The sequence below is a fragment of the Triturus cristatus genome, chromosome 11, assembly GCF_964204655.1.
Source record: "Triturus cristatus chromosome 11, aTriCri1.1, whole genome shotgun sequence".
NCBI classification, from domain to species: domain Eukaryota; kingdom Metazoa; phylum Chordata; class Amphibia; order Caudata; family Salamandridae; genus Triturus; species Triturus cristatus.
The window spans coordinates 353097439-353119786 of NC_140594.1; the positions used below are offsets into that span (position 1 = coordinate 353097439).

Here is a 22348-nt window from a genome sequence, read left to right on the forward strand (position 1 = left end):
TTTCTATGTTTGACGAATTCTGTAGCACACATAGAAAGAGTAAAATGCCCCAGGGGATTGTTTTTTGCAGGAAAGTGACCCTTCCTGCACAAAAGCAATCCACCTTACAACACAGGCACCCTTGCACTATGGTGCACGGGTGCTTGTGTTGGCACTAGGGAGCCAAACCGGCAGCAGGGTAGGAGAAAAGGCGCAGCACTGTGTGACAGTGTCATAGATATGCCCCTTAATTTTCCTTCTTTCTTCTTACATTAATAAAAGGAAATAATTGTACCTTTCCATACAGACCAAAATTGTGTTCTGACAGGGGTGTCACTGGCGTAACAAAACTCGAGGGGGCCTCCATGTAATACACGTGGAGGGGCCCCCTCTGGGTTCAATCAGGAGCTCTGCAGCCCGAGGTCTGTGCTGAGGGGGCCCCCTGGAGCTTAGGGCCCACGCACCATGGGGGCTGTGGGGGCCTGTGTTACGCCCCCGAGGGGCGTACTGCAGACTCCGACAGCTCCTACGGTACAGCAGGACCCTTCCCCACAGGAATCCTCCATCCAGGGGCGTAACACAGGCCCCTGCAGCTAAGGGGGCTCTAACCCTTCAGTAGCTCCCCCGCTCAGTCACAGCCCAGTGATTGTCTGTGGGATTGTCAGGGGGGCTCTCATCACATTCTGCAGGAGAGCCTCACCATTTTGCGTTACGCCACAGTCGGCCCAGGACGTCTGCATGTAAGCAAACCAGGAAGCCAATACAAACATGGAGGGGTCTATAATATTCAAGATTATTAAGGAGACAACAGAATTTTACCTAACACCACTGGTACCGGGCTGTCAAGAAATTAGCATTTGTTCCTATAGCTGCTACTGACTGGTTAGTGTGCGGGCATTTCATTTTAATTAATCTACAGCAGCCTTTGATGGTGATGTTAAGGATGAGATTGCAGTGATGTTCGCCCTTTACAGAGTCAATGCTCTGTAATTTGTTTCACTCATAGGCTCTCGGGAGACACTCCTCTAATACAGAACACTTATAATTTCATATCTCCAGAGCCGCTTCAATGTTCCAAAAGCTATTGCTGCGGCTGCAGCTGAGGAACGCGCTCAGCGGAAGAAAGCGCCCCCTGGGCGCGTTTCATGCCCAATCAGTCTTGGAGGCCTCTAACAATCAAATCACTCTCCTCTCCTGCACTAAGGGTGACGCCACCCTCCTAGTTGTGTGAATCCTCACAAGGCCGTGAACTCTCCCGCTTCTTTGTATGCTTCCTGGCCAATCCTCTCCGCGCTTGCAGGCCCACCCCTCATTTGCAGTCTGACATGTCACTCACAGCCCCTTCAGAACTAGGGTCTGATCCATCTCTTGAAGGTTACCATTCCACTCCTATTCAGGCCCACTGCCTCTTCTTACCCACTTCTGAACTTCCTGGTCTATTCCACTCCTCAGCGCCCTTTTAGAAATAGACCCAAGCCTGGCATAACATGATTAGTTACACAAAATAGATTTACAACAATCAAGGGTGAAATAGGAATCCCTGTTACTCCCTATTTTGGCGTTAATACTTGGTGTTAGTAGTTTAATATTAGGGAGAATGTATTGTAGGTGTCTTCCGGCTCCACCTACTGGTGAGTTACAGTTTGCATTTCCACTTCTCGCCATGCACACAGATGCCCCTACTCTGCTCCATTGATCAAAGCTGCTCCTTCTCCTCTTTAGTCTTAGGGGCAGATTTACAAGCCCTTTGCGACACTTTTACGCCGCTGTTGCGTCACTATGTGACATATTTACAACGTGACACATCGAGTGAGATGCGTCACGTTTTAAAGCCCTGCGCTACATTATACCTGCGTCAGGTATAATGTATGCAGGGTGGGCGTTCCATCGCAAGGAAGCCCCTTAAACGTGACGCAGTGAAATTTACAAGATTTCAATGAGTCACTTTTACGTCCCAGTTGCGTCAAATCCTTACGCCTGCTTGAAGAAGGCATAAGGAGTGACGCAGCAAATAAGGTATAGGGCACCCCTGAGCAGTGCTGGAGTTGCGTCACGCTTGCGACACAACTCCAGAACTGCGTCACCCTTACGGCGACAGATGCGTCACACATCTGTCTATCATTGCGCCACGGTGCGCTGCATTGTGAATGCGGCGCATCCATGGTGGCGCAAGGGGCTTTCTGAGTCACGCAAAATAACTGGCGCATCCCTGCTAATATGCAGGGATGCGCCAGTTATAGTAAATCTGGCCCTTAGATGGCACATCCAACTCTATCCATATCCATAGATACCTCTGACCTCATATACGCTCACCCTGCAGCTGTAACACCCAGAACACGGGAAAGCGCCTGTAGTTGAGCGTCTCCCAGACCATTGAGTCCTCCCGGATGGGTTTCCCAGACTTTACCCTCTTCCCAGCTCAGATTTTACAGTCTTGCTATGGCTTCTTTGAAGGCCATCCCTTGTAAATGACGTAAACAACATAAATATAACCCATATTTAAATTGAAGGTGATCCATGAGCAGAACCTTCAATTTATCCCTCAATAAGGGGAAGCTCACCTCAATTTCCAATTTTAGCTCTTCGCCCATAAATGCTTGTGATTTTCCTTTATTGCTAGAGAAACAATTCCAGCAGCACATGTTGTGACTGCAGACATAAATATGCATGTATTATTCAAAGGACAATGTGTTTTTAAGTGGTGTCATAGAAAGACCACAGCTCTCTGGGGATCTGTTTCCACATATTTGAATACATCTATGTGTCATTTGTATGGCACAAACCTAGTCAAAATGCTTTGCAGTACTGTACAGAGTCAAAGGCAAGCATACAGTCAATGAGTGATTGGAGGGGCAGCTGGCTTCTGGAAGCAGCAGTGTACTGTTACTGCATGTGCTGCTGATTTTCAATCTAGAATCGCAGTGCGTTCTGATTTGCAGCTTGAATTGCCCTCAATGCACTTAGATGTGAATATGAAAATGAAGCCTGAATTACAGCCTCACACTCAGGACTGTGGTCACTTGAGTGGGATCACATTAATGAAAGATAGAGAACTAAGTCGTCCAATCAGGAGCAAGGGGCTGATTCAAAGTCCACTCTAGGGCTGATTCAAGGCCCACTCTAAGTATATGTAATGTATTGGAAAAAAATAGGTCTACCTTCAGACAAGTAAAGCTACTTGTAGCAGAGACTTGATAAAGACCCAATCACCCATTTCCAGAACTAGTGGCGTAAAGTGAAATGAGGATGTCGCCCTGTAAAAGGCTGCGGATGGCCTGGAGAATGTCACGGGTGGTTAAAACAAGGCTTTGGGTTGGACAGAAGGCTCCTTGACGTGTGGTGGTCGTCCTGCACTGAAGTGGCTTAAGGCACTGCTTTATACCCCTGGTCACAACGTCCATTGCTTAAGGAATGTTTGCCTCATGTTTGTGGAGTGTTTGTTGAGTTCATGGTCTGGGAAGAATATCAAGGTCTTTTTCTTCTTCGTCTCTAGTTCCTCCAGCCCAAAGAGCAAAAGCAAAGAAGAAAGAAAACACAGAAAACAGTAAGTTGATTCCATCTTTTCAGTTCCAGGGGAGCATACAATCACAAACCTAACATGCAGCTCATTAGTGATCAGGCTGCATCTTAGTATTGTCCCAGTCGCTGTACTTTATTTCTTTCTTTGGGCAGGAGTTTGCCAGGGGTCAGCACCAGAATTCATTGCAGCACTGAAACTGACTGGAGGTGCTTGCATTCAGGATTGCACTGGGTGTGTGATGGCCAGACTGTTGTACATTTTGCATGAAAGAACCACTGATGCTGCAAAAGTATTGCTAAACGTGAGTGATTTGTACACACCTTTATTTCAAGTTGGCATTGCGGCCACGGAAAAGGCGAAGTGGCACCAGTGCCTTACTAGGCTTCTCCGAAGCCCCATCTCAGCTGCAAGCCAAGAGAAACACTGACTTGCCTCTGACTGATTGGTCTGCACCAAGTGGTGCTGAGGCACCACTTACATTCCTGAGTGCCACCAGCTGAACCAGTCATTGATGGGGATACCTCAGACCAGATTTGGAAGCCAATACAAGACATGTAGGAGCTCTCAAGTTAACCTATGGCAGGGACGTAACTCATTCAGTCATGATTTATTTAATATAACTCTAGTAGTTGTAGCTTAACATTCGTTACACAGTCTGGACTACAAATACCAGAATGTAGCAGGAAAGCGAGCACTACATAAGCCCCTGCCACCAGAACTACTCTGCATCAATCATATCACCATAAATGTGGAATTCTTCTTACTTTCACCAAATGACACAGTGCATATATCGGTGACTTTGCAGTGCTGCTGAAGACATCTGGTAGGAGATGAATTAAGTGATGTGCAGCGCAACAAGGATGACATGAAAACTATGTTGGGGAAATGAATGAACAATAGGGATGGTATGAGTAATGTGCAATGCCAGCAGCAGGAGTTTGAGGCAACTGCTAAATACATCTTTGGACCAGCCACTTACTTTTTTTGTTACAAATTAGTTGAAATTTGCCTTAATCTTCTATATGAAAACATTCTTGCTTCTTGTAGGTACTTATAGAACTAACTCATCTTCCAATTTGTCAATTTCATGTGACATGCATCATGTGGTTTTGCTGATGACGACAACAAACACACTAAGGTCATTCCTCACTTGTGCTTGGCGCCTGGTCGAAAAGTTCAACACCGAGAACAAGATGTTCTACCATTGTCTCGGTGCAAGCTCCAATATTGAAGAGGCTGATCAAGGTTTATCAATTATACCAAAAGCAACTGTAGGTGTAATGTCATACTAGGCCAATGCAGAGGTCTATACCTGTTGCTAAAGACTATGAACCTGAGTTATAGGCATGAGTTGGAGGCAAGGGCCTATAACGTGAAGGAGAAGGCCTTCAACAACCGCCTTAGCTTGAGCCAGAGGGGCCCTAACGCTGCTAAAGCAATCCACCCAATGGGGGTTGATTGTTCTAAATTAAAGAGGGAGAAACAGAAAGACTAGCATTGGAATGCTAGAGCAGGAGGTCCAAACCAGCCATTATTGGACCTCAGCTGCTTCATTATCTTCAATGGAGCTCTCAACATTCCAATGTTTTAATTCGGATTAGAATAAAGTTTTAATAGGGTGGGTGGGCAAAGGATAGAGAATTGCAATGATTTAGGATCATGGTGTATACAGCAGAATATATGTATTGCATATAACCAGCATTCAAAGTATTTCCAAGAGTTCACAAAGGGATTTAAAACCTACACCAATTAATATTAGTATTCCTAATGGGAGCTGATTACATCACTACTGTTCTTCTGTGCAGAATAGGGATCATTTGTCATCAGAAATGTGTTAAAGCCCGCTAATGACCACATGAAGGAGTTTGTTTGGGAAACGAAACTATAAATACATTTTGTAAATTCTTAAAAGCCCCTGACTACCTTGGTTCTCATTAGGAAACTAATGAAACAGATTCGATCACAATGGAACTGGTTAATTAAGGGGAAATCGTTGCAGAAGTTCAGAGTAAATAAATGACTCAGTCCCTTTGATCTCTCATACTGCGAGTTGGTCAATATGTGCACCAAACTAAAGCACACTACAAATCACCCTTAAAGTCAATAGTAAATTTCCAGGAGAAAGAGACTGCAGAAGATTCACAAGCCCAACATCACACAGATATTCAAGGCAACTAATTTGGTGGTCAGAAGCTCAGAGCCATTTTAAGGTTTGGTCAAAGTGGCCAATTGTCCAGGGCTCCCATTTTCCAAGGTGCCTCTGCCTTTTTCTCTGTCACAACCTCTTTTCCTCTCTGGCGCCTTCAATGTCTGACTCTCTAACGGTAACTTCCTAACCACTCCCTACATTTCTGCCTATCTTTCTTTCTCTACTCACTTAAAAATTGCTCTGTCATCTCTCTCCTTCCCTAATCATACGCCTATCTACCTCCCTCTAATTTACTGTTCTTGTTACCTCACTCTGAGTACCTTTCCTCTCTCTCTACCTGTTTCCTCTGTTTTTAGCTCATCTTCCTCTCTCTCTCTCTCTCTCTCTCTCTCTCTCTCTCTCAAAAGCTCTATCGTGTGGTACGTCCTCTCTCTAGCTCATTGATCTCCAAATCCCTGACCTTTTCTCCAGGGGGGTTGACACATGACCCCACATTCCCCACATTGCGGAGGAGGCAGGGCACCTCATCTTGGCCATGGGCCGGAGACTCCCAACTTTGCACTCCCCCACTGTATGTAATGTCTGTGATCTATCTCTGTGCCTCTTCTTTCTCTGTAGAGAGGGGTTTTGGTGTGAGGTCCCAATTGCCTGTATGTGAGTGAGTTAAAATAAGCTCTGAGTCGGGACGAGGGTGGCTCTCCCTACCCCTGTATGCTGTTTCTCCTGCCTGAAAGAGAGACTGTCATCTATAGAGCAGTGACTACCATATGTGGGCATGCATATCTGCCCCTTTTACCCTGAAACTTTCCAACTAGGCCCACCATCCAGTGTCAATTGGACCCATTCTGAAAAAGTCCACTTCAAACCTGCCCTCACTTGTGCTCTACGATATTGGCCTTGGGAGCTCCCCCACCCAGTCCAGTCAGTGTGAGGCTGAGACAGCGTGCAGCAACCCACTGGCTGCCACCCAAAGCCTGGGGAGCTTATTTACAAGCCCATTGCCCTGCTGGTGCGTCACTTTTTTTGACGCACTGGCAGCAGAATGAGCTTGCCCCTATTTACAAGGCCACGTAAATTCACCCTGCAGGACTTTTCATGGCCTTGTAAATATGGGCCCCTTTCAAGCATTATGCTGCATGAAAGAGGCATTCCAAGGGTGCTACTGTGGGTGTTCCCACGCAACATTTATGGAACTTGATGCATTCCCTGAGTTACAACATTTAGTAAAACTGGGAATGTGTCAGAATCCTACGCCCCCTCAGGAGAGGAATAGCAATGGCATAACGAGGAAAAATGCTTTTATTTCTCCCTATTCTTTCTGCTTTCTATGCGTGCTGCAGAAGAAGAGGAAAATGCCATTAAGTATTGTTTTTGTACAGGAAGGTGTCCCTTGCTGCACATAATCAATCACCCCTGCAGTACAAGTACCCCTGGAAATTGACGCAAGGGAATCTGCGCTGGCGCATGGCAGCCAGTTGTACACCAGTGCAGGGGAAAGCACAGGGATGAGTCCTATTGTTGTTAATACGCGCATCCATGTGCTTTGAAAAATGACACAGCTTGACGCAGCGAAACGGCTTGCGGCACCATACTGAATCATTTCCTTAAAGAGGAGGTCCTGGCTGTGCACTGCATCAGTGACCCCACTGTATGGAAATGGGGTAACTCAGGCCTGCCACAGACTAGGCAGACCCAACACAGCAGAGTTTATGTATCCTGCCTTTTTGTCTCCAGGCCATGCATCATCTATAGCCTACATGGAAATCTCGAGTTCAACCCACTGAGCTATGTTTCCATATGTCCACATTAACCTGGTGCCTGCTTGCAGTATAGATGGATTCAAATAGCCACAAGCCCGGGGTACCTCCACTAGGGAGAATCTTGGAAACTTGTGAAAACTCTTGGAACTCAGTGAGCTCCATGCTGCCCTGGAAGGCGGCCTTAGGTCACATCTTTCGATGTTTAAAGGGCATTCGGCTGCAGACATTGTCTGGGTCGACATTCAATCGATAGACGTCCCACGGATCGGGTCCTGCACAGTAAACACAGACACACTATCGAGATGAATCTATGCAGATAATAAATAACCTGCGATACCTAACAATCTGACCTGCCTGGCCTTGGGAAAGGAAGCAGCAGTGGAAAGAAAGGAAGCTCTTCAGGGCCTAGGATGGACACAAGCTGCTTTGGCACTTGAAAGCTAAAGGGAAGGATCTCCCGGGCATTTTAACTCTAGAGGGCACCGTCTCTGGCATTGAGGCTTTCAAGGGCGCCCAGTCTCTGGCACTACTACCTCAAAGCACAATGGTTTCTTCCAGTCAGAGCAATGGCCCTTTTATGACAGTGGGTGATAGAACTACTGCTCTTCATTAAGATGGTGTTGCAATGTGTTCCTCAGTGACAAATTGCAACATTTGGTAACTTAAATCATTTTCTGGGACAGTAACTTCACAGGTGGTGGTTGTAGTATCTGCTAATGTTGTGGCATGAGGCTGGCTGAGGACAGGAGTGTCATGGGCCCTAATGCAAAGAAGGAAGTGTCCCCCGGCTGCTGTTTGAATTACAAAATAAAGCAATCTCGAGGTTGCATTGCCCCCCTCAGGCCTCAAGGCCCTGGTGTCATAGCACCTGCTGCTCCAGTGTAAGATGCGCCCCTGGGTGAGTGGCCAGCATTGAGTTCTCTGCAACTGGTGGGCCAAGCGTGTCCCTAGTGGGGCTACAGGTTCCCATCAAATGCAGGCTGCACTTCAAAAGGCAGTGACTGTCACGCCCTTGTGGCTGGCAGTACAGGGCCAGACTGACTGTAGCGGGCACTGGGCGTTATCCCGGTGGGCCCGAAGGGTGGGGTCCAGTTTTGGACCCTTGGAGGCCGATTCTGTTACTGGGGGTCAGTTTTGCAGCAGTGTTGAAATATTGGCCTCCTGTAACAAAAGCATGAACTCACTAGCACTGCCCCCCCCCACCCCCCGCTACCAGGGCCGGTCAAGCAGATTGGTAGGGCAGGTTGCTGTTCCCAGTCCGGCCATGGCCTGCACTGGCAATGTCCAACATCCTGAACTCTAGGATTAAGCAGGCTGAAAAATACAACGTGCTCTCACACTGCACCCATGCCCGGACCAGCACTATGCAACACTTGGACAATCAGACCGCCTGTGCTATGATTTGATCTAAGACATGGCATGCTTCCATAATACTCTATTGTGCTGATTTACACAGGGGCATATCATCGAGGCGCCGCGATAAAATTATCGCCGCTTTAGCGTCCGTTTTCGGGCGAAAAGCGGCGAGAATTTTATCGCACTAACAGCATGCACACGCTAAAGCGTGTTCCCATGCCACAGCGCTGGTTTCCCTAACACCCATCTTTGCATCGCCAATGAGATGCAAAGTGGGCGTACTCTGCCAAACTTACGTGGAGAATGTCGCTAACCGACATATCTCCAATTATCAATGTAATCGCTAACCGGCTTAGCAATCATAAAAGTAGCGCTAACCATGCTTAATGCAGGTTTCTTTACGCCTGCTTACAACCTGACTTAGCCATGATTTCCAATGGAAGGTGGATATTATGGCTAAGCCTGCCCTGCCCTGCCCTATCATCAAGCTATCGCTGTTCCCTGTGTGATTATCTCTGGATTTCCAGCGATAATCGCACATTCAGCATCTATCGCTTGGATTTTTATCACTTTGGAGATAAGCGTCGCTGATAGCGAGCTATCTCAGCGATAAAATCTAGCAATAGCCGGCAATATTTATCCTCGCGCTAAGCGCGCTTAGCGATAATTATCGCTGGCTGTTGCTGATATGCCCCACAGTTTCCTCGACTTAAATTACTGAAACATTCACCAAGATCTCACCATGATCCCGTGTGTCTGTGGCATGCACTAGTGTCTCAATAAAAAAACAGTCGTAGAGCTCTCATAAGGCGCTTTTGCCCAGACCAATATAGTGCACTGGCACTGAACACTGACCTCCACAAGCGCTTTTATCCCAGTAGTGAGGTATTCACAGTGCTCGAAAGAGAATCATTTAGGAAAACAGATGCATTGCAGGGTGATGTTCACTAGTGCAACTAAATGGTAAACCCTGTGTAGAGGGTTGTTAAATGCATGTAAAGAGTTAAAAGGCATTTGTACAAAAATGCATGCTGGTTCAGTGGGTTGATGCATCCACTCCCAAAACCTGTCCTTGACCTCATCCTCCTGACAGGCTGGAACCCAGCAGATGGCTGCACTCAGCCCTTCATCTTTCCGAGGTTGGTAAAATTAGTACGGTTGAGTAACAATGAGCATATGTGCCAAGAGAGCCAAAGGTTAACATGTGCTTTATAAATGCACCTTATCTTACATTAATGCTCGCTAGAATAGACCAGGAAGCTCGTACAATATCATTCTATCCTGAGTTGAAAGGCGCTTTAGCATCTCATTGCTGTGGCCCTCTCAGCGCTTTAAAAGTAAATATAGCTCAGTGGATCTCAAACGGAGAGTTAACGCATTTAGGGGCATATTATCAAGCACAGCGTTAAAATTATCGCCGCTTTAGCGGTTGAAAACTGCCGCCAAAGCGGCGATAATGGGCTTGATAATATGCCGCAGAGAATTCCAATAGAAGCCCATGTTGACACCAGAACATGGGCTTCTATGGGAATTCTCATGGGCATATTATGTGTGCGCTGTACGAAGAGAGCCAAACCTTCGGACCACCGCCTCTTTCCCGATTTTCAAAACAGATCTTAAAACTCTTCTCTTCCAAAGACACTTCTATCGATAATTCACCTCGGACAGCTTCCCACCCCGCACACGCCCCCTCATCCCGAGTCTTGACCCTGATTTGAGAGCTACTATTTTGTAAATATGTATTCTATTCTTGTGTAACACTAATCGTTCCACCTTTTCTTATTATGTAATCCTGAGTGAATCTGTAATTTGTTAATCTTGTAACTCTCACCACGAGTAACTGTTGTACCTATAAGTAGTTTTACCTACGTCCATGCTACTCTCATTCCTTATGTGATGCACTGCGCTCTATTGTAAAGCGCTCCATCACCTCTGGGTAAAGTTAGCACTAAATAAAAATGCAAATATAAATGAGACAAACATTTGTTGGTTGGGCAGCTCAGTGTAGAGTGACACATAGTGCAGCAGTGCACTGTGTGCAAGCAGCAGGCCAAGGGCTGCCAGGCTGCAACGCAATCAGTTAGGTGAAGGGTTGAGCGTATAACAGACAGATCAAACGTTTCAGTCTCAGTAAGGCAACTCCGTGGGTTGATGCACCTTCGGTCGCGATATGGGTGCAACATGCACTTCACTCGCTCAGCCCCATTATGATAGATAAGCAGTGCCACAAATTTCTATTGCGTAAATCTGTATGCAACTACGGGGCATGTTAGCAAGGGCTGGCGATATAATTATCGCCGCTTTAGCTTCCGTTTTTGGGCGAAAAGCGGCGATAATTATATCGCAATATCATCAAGGACACACTAGCGCATGTTTCCTTGATGTAGTGCCAGTTTTTTCACAGCCTCACCTCGCATCGCTAATGAGATGCAAAGAAGGCGTGGCTGTGAAAACAACACATGTTAATATCGTGAAGGCAGCTTCACGATATTAACAAGGAGGTGCAGAGATAAAAAAAATTGAGCTACCTCAGCCTTAAATCAGGAATTTAACGTCTGTTAAATTCCTGACTAAGGCATACTTTTAATGGGAGATGGATTATGCTGATACGACTACAGGGTCGTATCAGCAATGTTATCGCTGCTTTTAATGGAACATCACTGGAAAACCAGCGATGTTCCATTGAAAACACCGTTATCGCTGAAATATTATCGCCATAGCGCAATGCGTTGTAAATATAGCGTTATCATGGTGATAATTTTCAGCGATAGCCGGCGATAATATTTCTATCGCTATGTACGGCCAGCGATAATTATCGCTGGCCGGTGATAATATGCCCCTACATTTTTTTGATAATTTCAATAAAGAGGGTTCATAGCTGGCTTGCCAACTACAGCAGCTGGTTACAGTTTACAAATTAATGCGCCCTCTACAGAGGCCGGTGTTTGGCTTGGAGGTCACAGGTTACTATCCACGGTAGGTAGGTAGCTTAGGTGGTTAGAGTGCCTGCTGCTGAGATTCCTTTACATCATTCAGATCAGTTTCAGCAGTACCAACTCAAGCTTTCATCATTTTCGGTAGAACAAAATGACAAACTTTCAATTTGGTAGGAATATGTAAAATAAATGAAAATAATTGATTAAAAAAATATTATTATTCACCCAAACTGGCTTACTTTCTTTTTTACTTGTTCAAAGTGGTTAGCAGAAGCCTTTCAGCATTTATCCTGCTCGTTACTTCAAAACTGTACTCTCCAACAACAGAGACACCTGCCTCCCGGTCATTATAGGGGTATAGCCCTATATTGAATAATGAGCAATGAATCTTTTGGATATTTCCCATACACTAAAATTTGATTATCAGATCTGTTACATGGCAGGATTCTGTGGTGCACAAACAACCTATAATAATGTGCTTTCATTACATTGATATATTTTATTTATCGTTATGGTCTGTCAAGTATTAAGGATGCCCTGGAGGTGGGACGATGGGGGAAGAATATGTGAGGGAGGAGAGGAGGTATGTGCAAGCAGGCAGCGTGGAGGGGGCTCACGTGGGGGCATCACTTTCACTGCCTCATTTCTCTGGCTGGACCTTTCTCTGAATAACTCTGTCATCTCTCTGTACCACCCTGTGCCCCGCTGTCCCACTTATCATTCTGCCTCATAGCTCGCCCCTAACGTTTCACCACCTCTTCTGCCTCACCCTTTCTCTTTACCTCTCTCTCTTTATATATCTCTACATCTCTGTCGACCTACCGCTTTCTCTCTCTCTCAATTCTCACTACCTCATCCCTGCAAACCACACCTCTCACTCAAATATAACTCTGTGTACCCCCGTCTCTTTATCTCTCTCTCGCAACCACACTTATCACTGTACCACTCTCAGGGTTTAATACATGTCTACCTTTAAACTGCCTTGCTCTAGCTCACCTCTACACCTCACCTCTAGCTATGCTGCTCACTGCTCTGTTTCATATAGGGGGCCACAAGATATGTCTTGCCTGGGCTACCAAAAACCCTTAAGAGGTGACTGGGGTGGCTTCGAGCACTTAAGAATCAGTGTGACTTGAAGATAGTTTTCTGACGTTTAGAAAGCTCTATTCCTTCCAGAAGTGAGGGAAAAAACGAATCTCCTACAGAAGGATGCAGAAGGCGGCTTTTATATTCGATGTCACATGTGTAGAGTGCAGGTGAAGCAAGAGAAAGAAATGTCAGGAGACTGAGAGCTGTACAGATAATGTAATATTTGGAATGAAGTAGGGTTGTTTCGAAATGGCACTGTGTTTGGTTAAGTATAGGAAGCATGTCTAGCACTAAGGTCGAGATTTATGAACTTTTTTGTCGGGTTTGCATTACTTTTGTAAATGAAACCGGAAGCAGAGTGTTAATGTATGATTTACTAACCAAACCTACATTTGAGTTGGATGGTATTCCAAAGTAAAGCACAGGTGTGCAATGCACTGTCTTGCATTTCTCTGCATCAAGCGGGGTGTTCCCTGGGTAGTGCATGCGCCTTCCTGTGCAACCACCCGTGGGGTTTTAACAAATCCCTATCTACAGGGGTTTGTGCCAAAATCCTGTGCCTCCTCAGTGCAGGCGCAACGAGGAGAAATGTTTTCAAGAAGATCCTGGATCCCCTCACTGGTACTGATGACTCATGTTCTTCGTGATCAAGCCCTGACCACTCTATCAGATCCACAGTTGAGGTGCCCTCCTCTTAAACCAGCCTACTGATAGCACGCGCCCCTCCAAAAGCATCACCGGGGATCAAACAGTGGAGACCTTTCTATGTCATCTCAATGTCTCTTGAAAGGAATTGCTGGTGTGCAATGATGCAAGTTGTATTCTTGAGGGTGTTAGGTGATAGACCTTGGACATAGAATCGCCCATACACTCCCTTGACCTGATGAAAAGAGCCACCATGCGAGAAGGGGGAGGTGTATACCACCATTATGAACATCTCACTGCACTAACCTGATGCCCTTTTGAGTTCAATGGGGACTGAAAGAAGAGTAAACCCTTGCGCAGTGGGGAATGATCTCATTTAACTCTTAAATTGAGATGACAAAGTTAAAAGAGGCGCAGTGATGGAAGCACTGAACAATATGGAATGGAAGTGCTGTCGGTCCAGGAGATGCATCTGTTGGGAATAATTATGAATTCATTTGTTGATATGGCGTTGCCACTTGTTGCGACGCAGGATTTCCCAAGCTTCTACAGCATGGCCTTACTGTTCAGCCACCATTTCTCTTTTCAAGTGTACCACACCTGGGTAGATACACTGGGCAGTTATGTTATGGTGTCAGGAGAACTGTATGCTGGTTCTGTAACAATACTAAATGTATAGGCCCCTACCCCAGATCAAGAACCTCCTTGCAATTGGATGCAACTTTTCCAATTGAGCCCCTGCTGGGGTGCTAGTAATTGAAGTGGATTTAACAGACTGATGGCTAAGACAATAAATAGATTCACCTCCCTTATGGCTTCCATAGAGACTCAGTAGCCCCTGAAGGCTTTTGCAACCCTATGTGACATATGGTGCCATTATCACACAGTGCAAGGATAGTATACCTATTACTCAGGTGCAAATAAAACCTTTCCTCGACTTGACTATTTTTTGGTCCCAGACACTGGGAACGTCACTAGCACAGGCATTTATGGACGAGGCTCTCAGATGATACCTGTCTTGAAATTGAAATAGGCAGAAAGAAGAGAGGATGAGGTCTCGGCTATGCTTTGGCCCAACCCATGCACTCTTAGTTAACAAGCTCACAGGGTATGGGCGACCTTCCCAAGGACCTGAGTGTAACCAGTGCTCAATTAATAAAAGAATGAGTGCCAGTGCCCAAAACGCTGCTCAGAGCACGTGGCTCGTGCCATTAGATGTCAGAGCACTGAATACCAAGGCTGCGTAGTCTTCAAACCACCTCAGGGCTCATTAATCCACTAGATAGTACCCGCCCTTTGTCTCACTCCTGCAGGTTCCTGATTTCTCCCTTTTAAGTATTTCTCTCCCTCCTTCTATCCCTTTTGTATTTTTTTCTCTCTCTTGCTCTCAGAAAATGTCAGATCATGAAAAATAAGTGCCGGTGGACCCCACCAGCAGCTACTGTCTCAAATTAAGCACTGAGTGAAACGGGTATCGCAGTGATACTAAAGTCAGGTTTCTCTGCATACCAATGTGCCTACTTTGTTGATGCATACAGCGGCTAAGATCATAACGAAGGTACTTGCAAATCAGGTACTTACAGTTGTACAAAGCTTAGTCAATCAAGACCAAAGTTGCTTTATGCAAACACAAATCACTTGCTATATTTGTCAATGTACTGACTCTGTTACAGCACTTTTGAGACCCGTTATCAGTCCTTCTCGTCAACAGCCTTCAATGGGACTATTTCTTCAGTTTTCTAAATTGAACATGGCCCAAATGTTATCTCTTGTGTCAGATTGCTATATAGGAGGCCCATGCCACAGGTATGAGTATATGGTGTGGTGTCAGACCCATTCCCATGCTACATGGCATCTGATAGGGCTGTCCACTGTCGCCACTGCTCTTTGCTCCGGCATTCGAGCCATTGGCGATACAACGCCACCTAGACGAATGGGTCCCAGGATTCCACTGGTATTATACTCTTGAAAATAAGGTGTCCTTTTATGCAGACAACCGACTCACCTATCTTAGTTATCCTGAACGATCTGGCCCTTGGGCCAACAGTCTTGTACGAGTTTGGAATCTTCTCAGGGATTAGAGACCAATTGGGGCAAATTGAGCATGTTCCAGAGATGCAAAGTTGAAGGGGTTGAAAGGTGGGTCAGGCGCACCACCATTAAATTATATCTGTTTAGTTTTACGTACAAGGAACTGCACATCGATGTAGCGGGGCAAGAGTTTGGACAGAAAACATCTCTCCTGTGATGGTCATACCACCTGCACACTCAGAGAAGTAAAGCTGCTTTAACCCTTAGAAGATGCAGATTGGGGAGAGACACTCATGGCTCCCAGGGAAATTGCTATCTTGGCAAGGTGCTGCATCACACCATTGAAATGCCTAGCTCGGGTATACGCCATCAAGCAAAGATTGTGGTGCATGAAAGGGGATTCCTCTGCAGTATGTCAGTGTGGCCTGGGGGTGAGGTAGTTCTATCAGACCGTGTGGGACTCTGATGTTGTGGAAATATGGATTTTTCTGGTCAGTTATGTCCCCTATCTTGGACCCCAACGGTTCTATGTGCATGTCACAAGTACATGTATGTTCCCTCCAGTTCCAGTTATGAAGACGCAAAATCATGTGCGTCCACCGTCAACATGTCCTCTGTCAGATCCGCCATGAATAGGCCGGATATTCCATTCCTAAGTACGAAAGGCCACCGGCTTTGTATGGTTCACTTATGCCATTTTACAGTCCAGGCAAGTAGGCCCTGATTCTGTCATCAAACTCCTCTTGCCTTCTGTCTCTGAAAACTCGAGTCTGAGCCTGCATCTGTGACCATGAACTTTGTCTCATTCTCTGCGCGGCTCACGAAGCCTGACATCAGCCTATTCTCTGCCAAGAACTGTATTTCACCTTCGAATTATCTGCTTCACTCCTTAGCCGATGCATTCCTGCCTAGCAAATTAAGTAAACATTCTTCCAGCTACTGAGCAAAGGCTCGGCTTCTCTATCCTCATGCAAGTAATTCATAGCCCCGTTACCATGGAATATTCCTACCCCCTCGCATTCAGTGTAGACACTTAGACGCTTGTACACGCACGCACAGTCAGTATAGAATAGATTCTGTCCGAGAGTCCTTCTTTTGTGGATAACATAGTTCTTTAAACATAGGATGTTAGATATGATTTGGGATTAGGTTGACTTGACCCCCCAGACTTTTCGTCTCCACATGTAGAGCTAAATGTCAAGTCCCCTTCACCCCCTAGTTGCACGTCAATCACACGTCATGCTGCTGCGCGCGCATCTATGCCAAGTATTATCTTATAGATCCACCTATATGTGACATCATAACCAATTATGTTCCTTTTTACTCCTTATTACACCCATTTTCGGTTACGCATATGAATAGTCATTTTCCTTATCAATTGTTACGCCTACTGCATTCGCTTCATTGTAATGTATGTACTATAAAAGTCATTTCTTGTCAATAAAGTATGTACTTCACTTCCTGAACCTCCGTGGTGATGGAACTTGGAGCAACCGATTATAATCGTCCATTGGAATAAAGCCCATTCCGAACCTCTAATACCACGGATTCTGCCTCTCATTTTACTGAGCTATTTTATTATGTTTCTGTATCAAATTAAGTCCCGGTAAAGGAAATTATTTACCACATGAATGGCGCCCGAATAGGGACACTTTCTCATCTCACGCGCCGGCGGTGAGTTGCAGGCCCGGTCTCCTGCCACAGCTGGACGGACAATAACGCGTACCAGCAGGATTTCCTGTATCTCCCTCCGGTCAAGCGGGGGCGACTGAGGCTGCGATCAACACCCAGACGAGGCGGTGAGAAGTGCGAAGTATCCCGACCAGAGCCTAGCTGAGAGAGCAAGATCCGAGGTATACAGAGGCCCACCAGTTCGAAGTCGAGTCCAGTTTCCGACGAGTCGAGTCGAGTCGAGTCCGGTCCAAGTCCAGTTTCCGAGGCCTTCCGTTTCCGAAGCTACCCGGTGAGTACCATTACTGGGGAGGCATTTCTGACGTGCACATAGGTTGTGCCGGTCAAGACGGGTTTGGGTACACAAATCCGGTCTGCACTGTTTTAGCAGTGTATATGTACTGTTTAGCAGTATATCAAGTATTCCGAAGTATCTAGTTATTGTCAAGAAATTAAGCTTGGTGATTAGTTATGCAGACGATCATCATTGTTGGTTATTTTAAAGGTTAAAAAAAAAAAAGAAATGTTTAATGTTTAATGTTTAATGTGTTAAACGTCCTGCATATTGTGGTATGAATGGTTGTTCATTATTGTGCTTTTGTATTAAGTGTGTTCAAGATTAGGTATCGGATCAGTTGTCAATATGCTGCTCTTTTCGAAATTAAGACAGATCACTACTAGAAAAGGGGTACTCGAAGAAGCCGTCCCTATTCCTCCTAGGGACACTCCAGGGCACTTCATGTATCACAAACATGGCTTAGACGCTATATTATTTCTTGATTTATGGGTAGACTACACCAAGGAATTACCAGAAAGTCAGAGGTGGCCCACAGCGGGAACCTGGGATGCAGAGTGTATCATGAAAGTTGAGGAAGAGTTATGGAAAAGGAAAATCAGACAGTCACAGAAAGACGCCGTTGAGTTATGGCGTAAAGAATCTCATAGACGCACAGAAAAAGCACTCCGACAGGAAGAAAAGAATAAAGAGAGTTCAAATAAAGTTCGAGAAAATCTATTAATTGAGGAAGGTATCCGAGTGAAATCAGAACAAGTAGATAGACAAAGAAATGCCCTTATGAATGGTATGTATCCCCTCCTAGCCGAAGGATTACCTAAGGCTACTCCAGAGATACCGAAAGACTTGCCACCCCCGTTATTCCCAATAAAGGTACATCCTAAGGGGCATCCTAGAACCGCAGAAGATGTTTTTCTTTCATCGTATTTAGATGACGCAGCTCCCGAGTATGCTAATTCCGCCCCACATAGACCGCATACCAGGGAGGTTCAACGCCAAGACCCAGTACCAGTATCTCTACAGCAACAGATCGAGTCACAAGTTCCGGCAAGCACATCTGTTTCTGCATCTGTTCCTACAGCTACTTCTATAGCTGTGTCCACACCTATAGTTGCTGTGTCACGTTCAACGAATCCTTTCACACCCGACACCCCAGATGGGGCTACGGGAGGTGCTACCAATATTTTTTCTACGCCACCCAGAATAAATAAACTTACTTTTCAAGAGTCAGCACATTCACGTACCCCCAAACTCGTAAATGCCCGTACGCTTAAGGAACTTCTTATAGATTGTAGATATGACCCTGTGCCCGGCAAAGAGGACGAAATGACCTTGGCATCATTACGTATCAGACGAGCCGCAGTGTATTTAGGGAAGTTACCAGGAATGACTGCGCATCTAGATAAAATATATCATTTTGTCCAAACAGGGCGAGATTCAGAATGTATTAACAGAGCTATGGAATACCAGAAAGTGGAGATACAGGGGGAACTGTTACGTTTCCTCATAAATTGTGTGATCAGAAATGAAGACCGACCGGGGGTAGACCCGGAAGCAATGCAAATCCTTACTAGATGGAGCCAGAATATATCAGAAGGTAGACATGATAAACAAAATTGTATAATAGCCATGTGCCGAAAGATCCGTAAAGAAATAGAACGCCTACACGAAGAAAGATTAGCGGTAGACGAGTTCGAACAAAACGAGGAGGAAGGGTCTGGACTGCCCACAGGACAGTCAGACACCATAGCCTATGTAGGAAGAGGAAGATCTTGTAATAGTAATAGAGGCCTTATTGACCCGGTACGTCCGATATGTCCAGATAATAACAGGAATTTCCAAATACCTATAATTAACATCAGGTCTAACGAGCATTCGTTCCAAGCCGCCGACAAACTACTCCGAGAACGAAGGGGTTATCATTTTCTCGATTCTATGGATGAACAAGATTTAGCCAGGGCAGCTGTCCATTGGGTGGACAGTCCCGGAAAATATAGTGATGATACAGTAACACGCACATTTTTGAATCTCACCCCAGATGAACAGAGGTTAGCTGGGATTTATATGATTCAACAACTCATTATACTATATCGGAGTCAGCATTCGGACCCTGGTCCCTTACCTGACATATTGACTGAATTACTTATGAATAAATGGAGAGGTTCAGGTACTAAATTAATTAAAGAAATTCTAGAATCAAGAAAGCAGTATATTCTTTTTGTATGTTCAGACCGTGTCTCATTACCCGTCAAGGAAAGAACCACGTATCACATGGATAGACAGAATCCTTTACGAGAAGTGCACCCAATAAAAGGCGAGGACAACGAGTTTAAGCGCGTATTTGTATATACGCCCATATCGAAAATAGAATTGTTAGAAATGAAGAAAGTGGTACCCAGTCATGACAAAGATCCAGCGGGTTTTCACCGAGAAATTAAAGACATGTTACTCATGGGAGAGTATACCTATCCCGACATTATGACAATATTAAAGGTATTGATGCCTGCTGGCATTTATGAAAAACTCAGGGAAAAGGAGTGGGAGGTAGGAGACCAAAAGATAGAATGGTCAGTATTAGAAGCAGAAGAAAAGGCCCGAACTGCAGGAGCAGGACTTGGGGATAAAACTAAAGCACTACCAGGTTTGCTAGTACAGGTACTGCCACGTTTATTAACTACGAAAAAGGAAGATTGGGGAACAATTTCAGCCTGTAAACAGAAGCAAGATGAAGACACTAGTGATTACTATGCCCGATTTGAAAAATGTTTTGGTATAAATAGTGGCATAAAAGCAAGTAGCGAATCATACCCGCATCTGTTTGTAACAAAATTAGTAGAAAATGCCCTGCCCCAAGTAAAGAATAGAGTATTAAAATTCGAGAGTACCTGGCAAGGTAACACTCCATCACAAATGTTACAAATGTTACAGTACCATCACAATAGAATTAGAGAGGAACAAGAACATGAACACAGACGCATGAAAGACACGAAAATGAAAATGCTAGTTTCCCAGACAGTTCCAGCTGAAGGACATAAAAAGGGTATGACACATTCCGATTCAGCAGGACCTGTAAAAGGGACATGCAATTATTGCAAAAAGCCAGGTCATTACGTACACGATTGTCCAGTTTTAAAACATAATATCGCCATAGGTAAAACACAAGAAAGACCACGGCCACTCAGACAAGATCAGAATGAACAAGGAGCTCCGCAGCATGCACAGGCCATGCCAGCCGCACAACAGTCTATACAGTTTGTGCCAGCTGTACCAGCGCTGCCTGTTGCTGCCACACAGACAACAACACGACAAATGTATCAGACCGCACAGTATGAATATCCTGAGTATCAGCGTTACGCATGAAAAAGCCTAGAGAGGGAAATTGACTTACCACTTATTGAAATCCCAGTAGATCAAGAAGGACCTTATGTACATAGTGAATTATTAGGCCAAGATAGAAAATTTTTACTCGATACAGGGGCAAGTCGAACAACTATAAAACGTAGTGAAGTTCCAGGGGCACCCCTCTCAGGCTCTCAGAATATTTCCCTTGGTTTTTCAGGAAAACCTATTGTTAATGAAGTGTCACAGCCTCTTCCACTTACGATAGGACCTTTGACCCGAACTACAGATTTATTGCTTACTAAATCATGTCCCGAAAATCTGTTAGGAATAAAAACATTGAAAGCTCTAGGAGCTATAATATGTTGTTCTCCGGAAGGAGTAAGATTGTTTTTACGTGATTTTAAAGGTCACTATGTGTCTAGAGACATGGATTCCCGACTGCAGACTTTACCTACACATCTATGGGCACAAGGCCCTACTGATGTTGGTTGCATGAATATTACACCATATCGAGTCACATTAAAGGCAGGAGTGGTGCTACCACGAATGCGACAATACAAGTTACCACCAGATGCTGTAGTGGCTTTACTACAAATCATTGACGAGCTCATTGCCCAAGGAGTAGTTGTGGAAACAGACTCCAATGTATGTAATTCACCGATAATTCCGATTCTTAAACGAACAGATCCAAAGGCCCCGCCAGTCTATCGATTGGTTATTGATCTGCGCGAATTAAACAAATGCATTGTGCCACAATTTCCTGTGGTCCCAGATATCTCGTCATTACTGACAGCTATTGATTCCGAAGCAACATTCTTTACTGTAATTGATCTCAAGAATGCCTTTTTCAGCGTCCCAATAGATCCGGAAAGCCAATATTTGTTCGGATTTAGTTTAAATGGGCGTAGCTTTAAATTCTCACGCGCACCTCAAGGATTTACAGAAAGCCCCAGCATCTATAGCCAAGCACTGAAACGAGAACTAGACAGTATCCACATGCCAGTTAACACTGCTCTGCTTCAGTATGTCGATGATCTGCTGATCACCGCTAGAAGCGAACCTGAATGTGAAAAAGCCTCACTGACGGTTTTACAATTTCTGGCCGGAAAGGGGCACAAGGTGTCCCCTTCTAAGCTGCAATTCTGTGTCCAGCGAGTTATTTATCTTGGACACTCGCTGTCCAAGGAGGGAAGGCAGCTTACACCCGACCGCATTCAGTTAATAGCTAACATGCCAATACCCAAGACGCAAAAGGAGGTGCGGGCTTTCATAGGCCTCACTTCATATTGTAGGCAGTGGATCCCTCAGTATGCATTTCTAGCAAAACCACTCATTCAGTTGACAACACAGGAGGCAGCCGCATCGACTGTTCTCCCTTGGACTCAGGAACATACACAAGCTTTTGAAAGCCTAAAGAAAGCTTTATGTCAAGCACCTGTTTTAGCAACGCCATGTTACAGAAAACAGTTTACACTTTTTGTTACAGAACGCGAAGGTACTGCCTTGTCAGTACTCACACAGGAACAAGCAGGAGCACACAAACCATGTGCTTATTTTTCTAGTACATTAGATCCA

The 22348-nt window shown here is 45.2% G+C and overlaps 1 protein-coding gene across 1 annotated transcript in view; it reads left to right on the plus strand.

Annotated features, from left to right (window-relative positions):
- The window catches only part of SRRM4 (serine/arginine repetitive matrix 4), a 255091-nt gene that overhangs the window by 166027 nt on the left and 66716 nt on the right, over positions 1 to 22348 (plus strand). The window contains exon 6 of the mRNA XM_085633486.1: positions 3473 to 3523. Within this exon, the coding sequence (XP_085489612.1) occupies positions 3473 to 3523 (51 nt within the window). The remainder of the gene's footprint in view (positions 1 to 3472; positions 3524 to 22348) is intronic.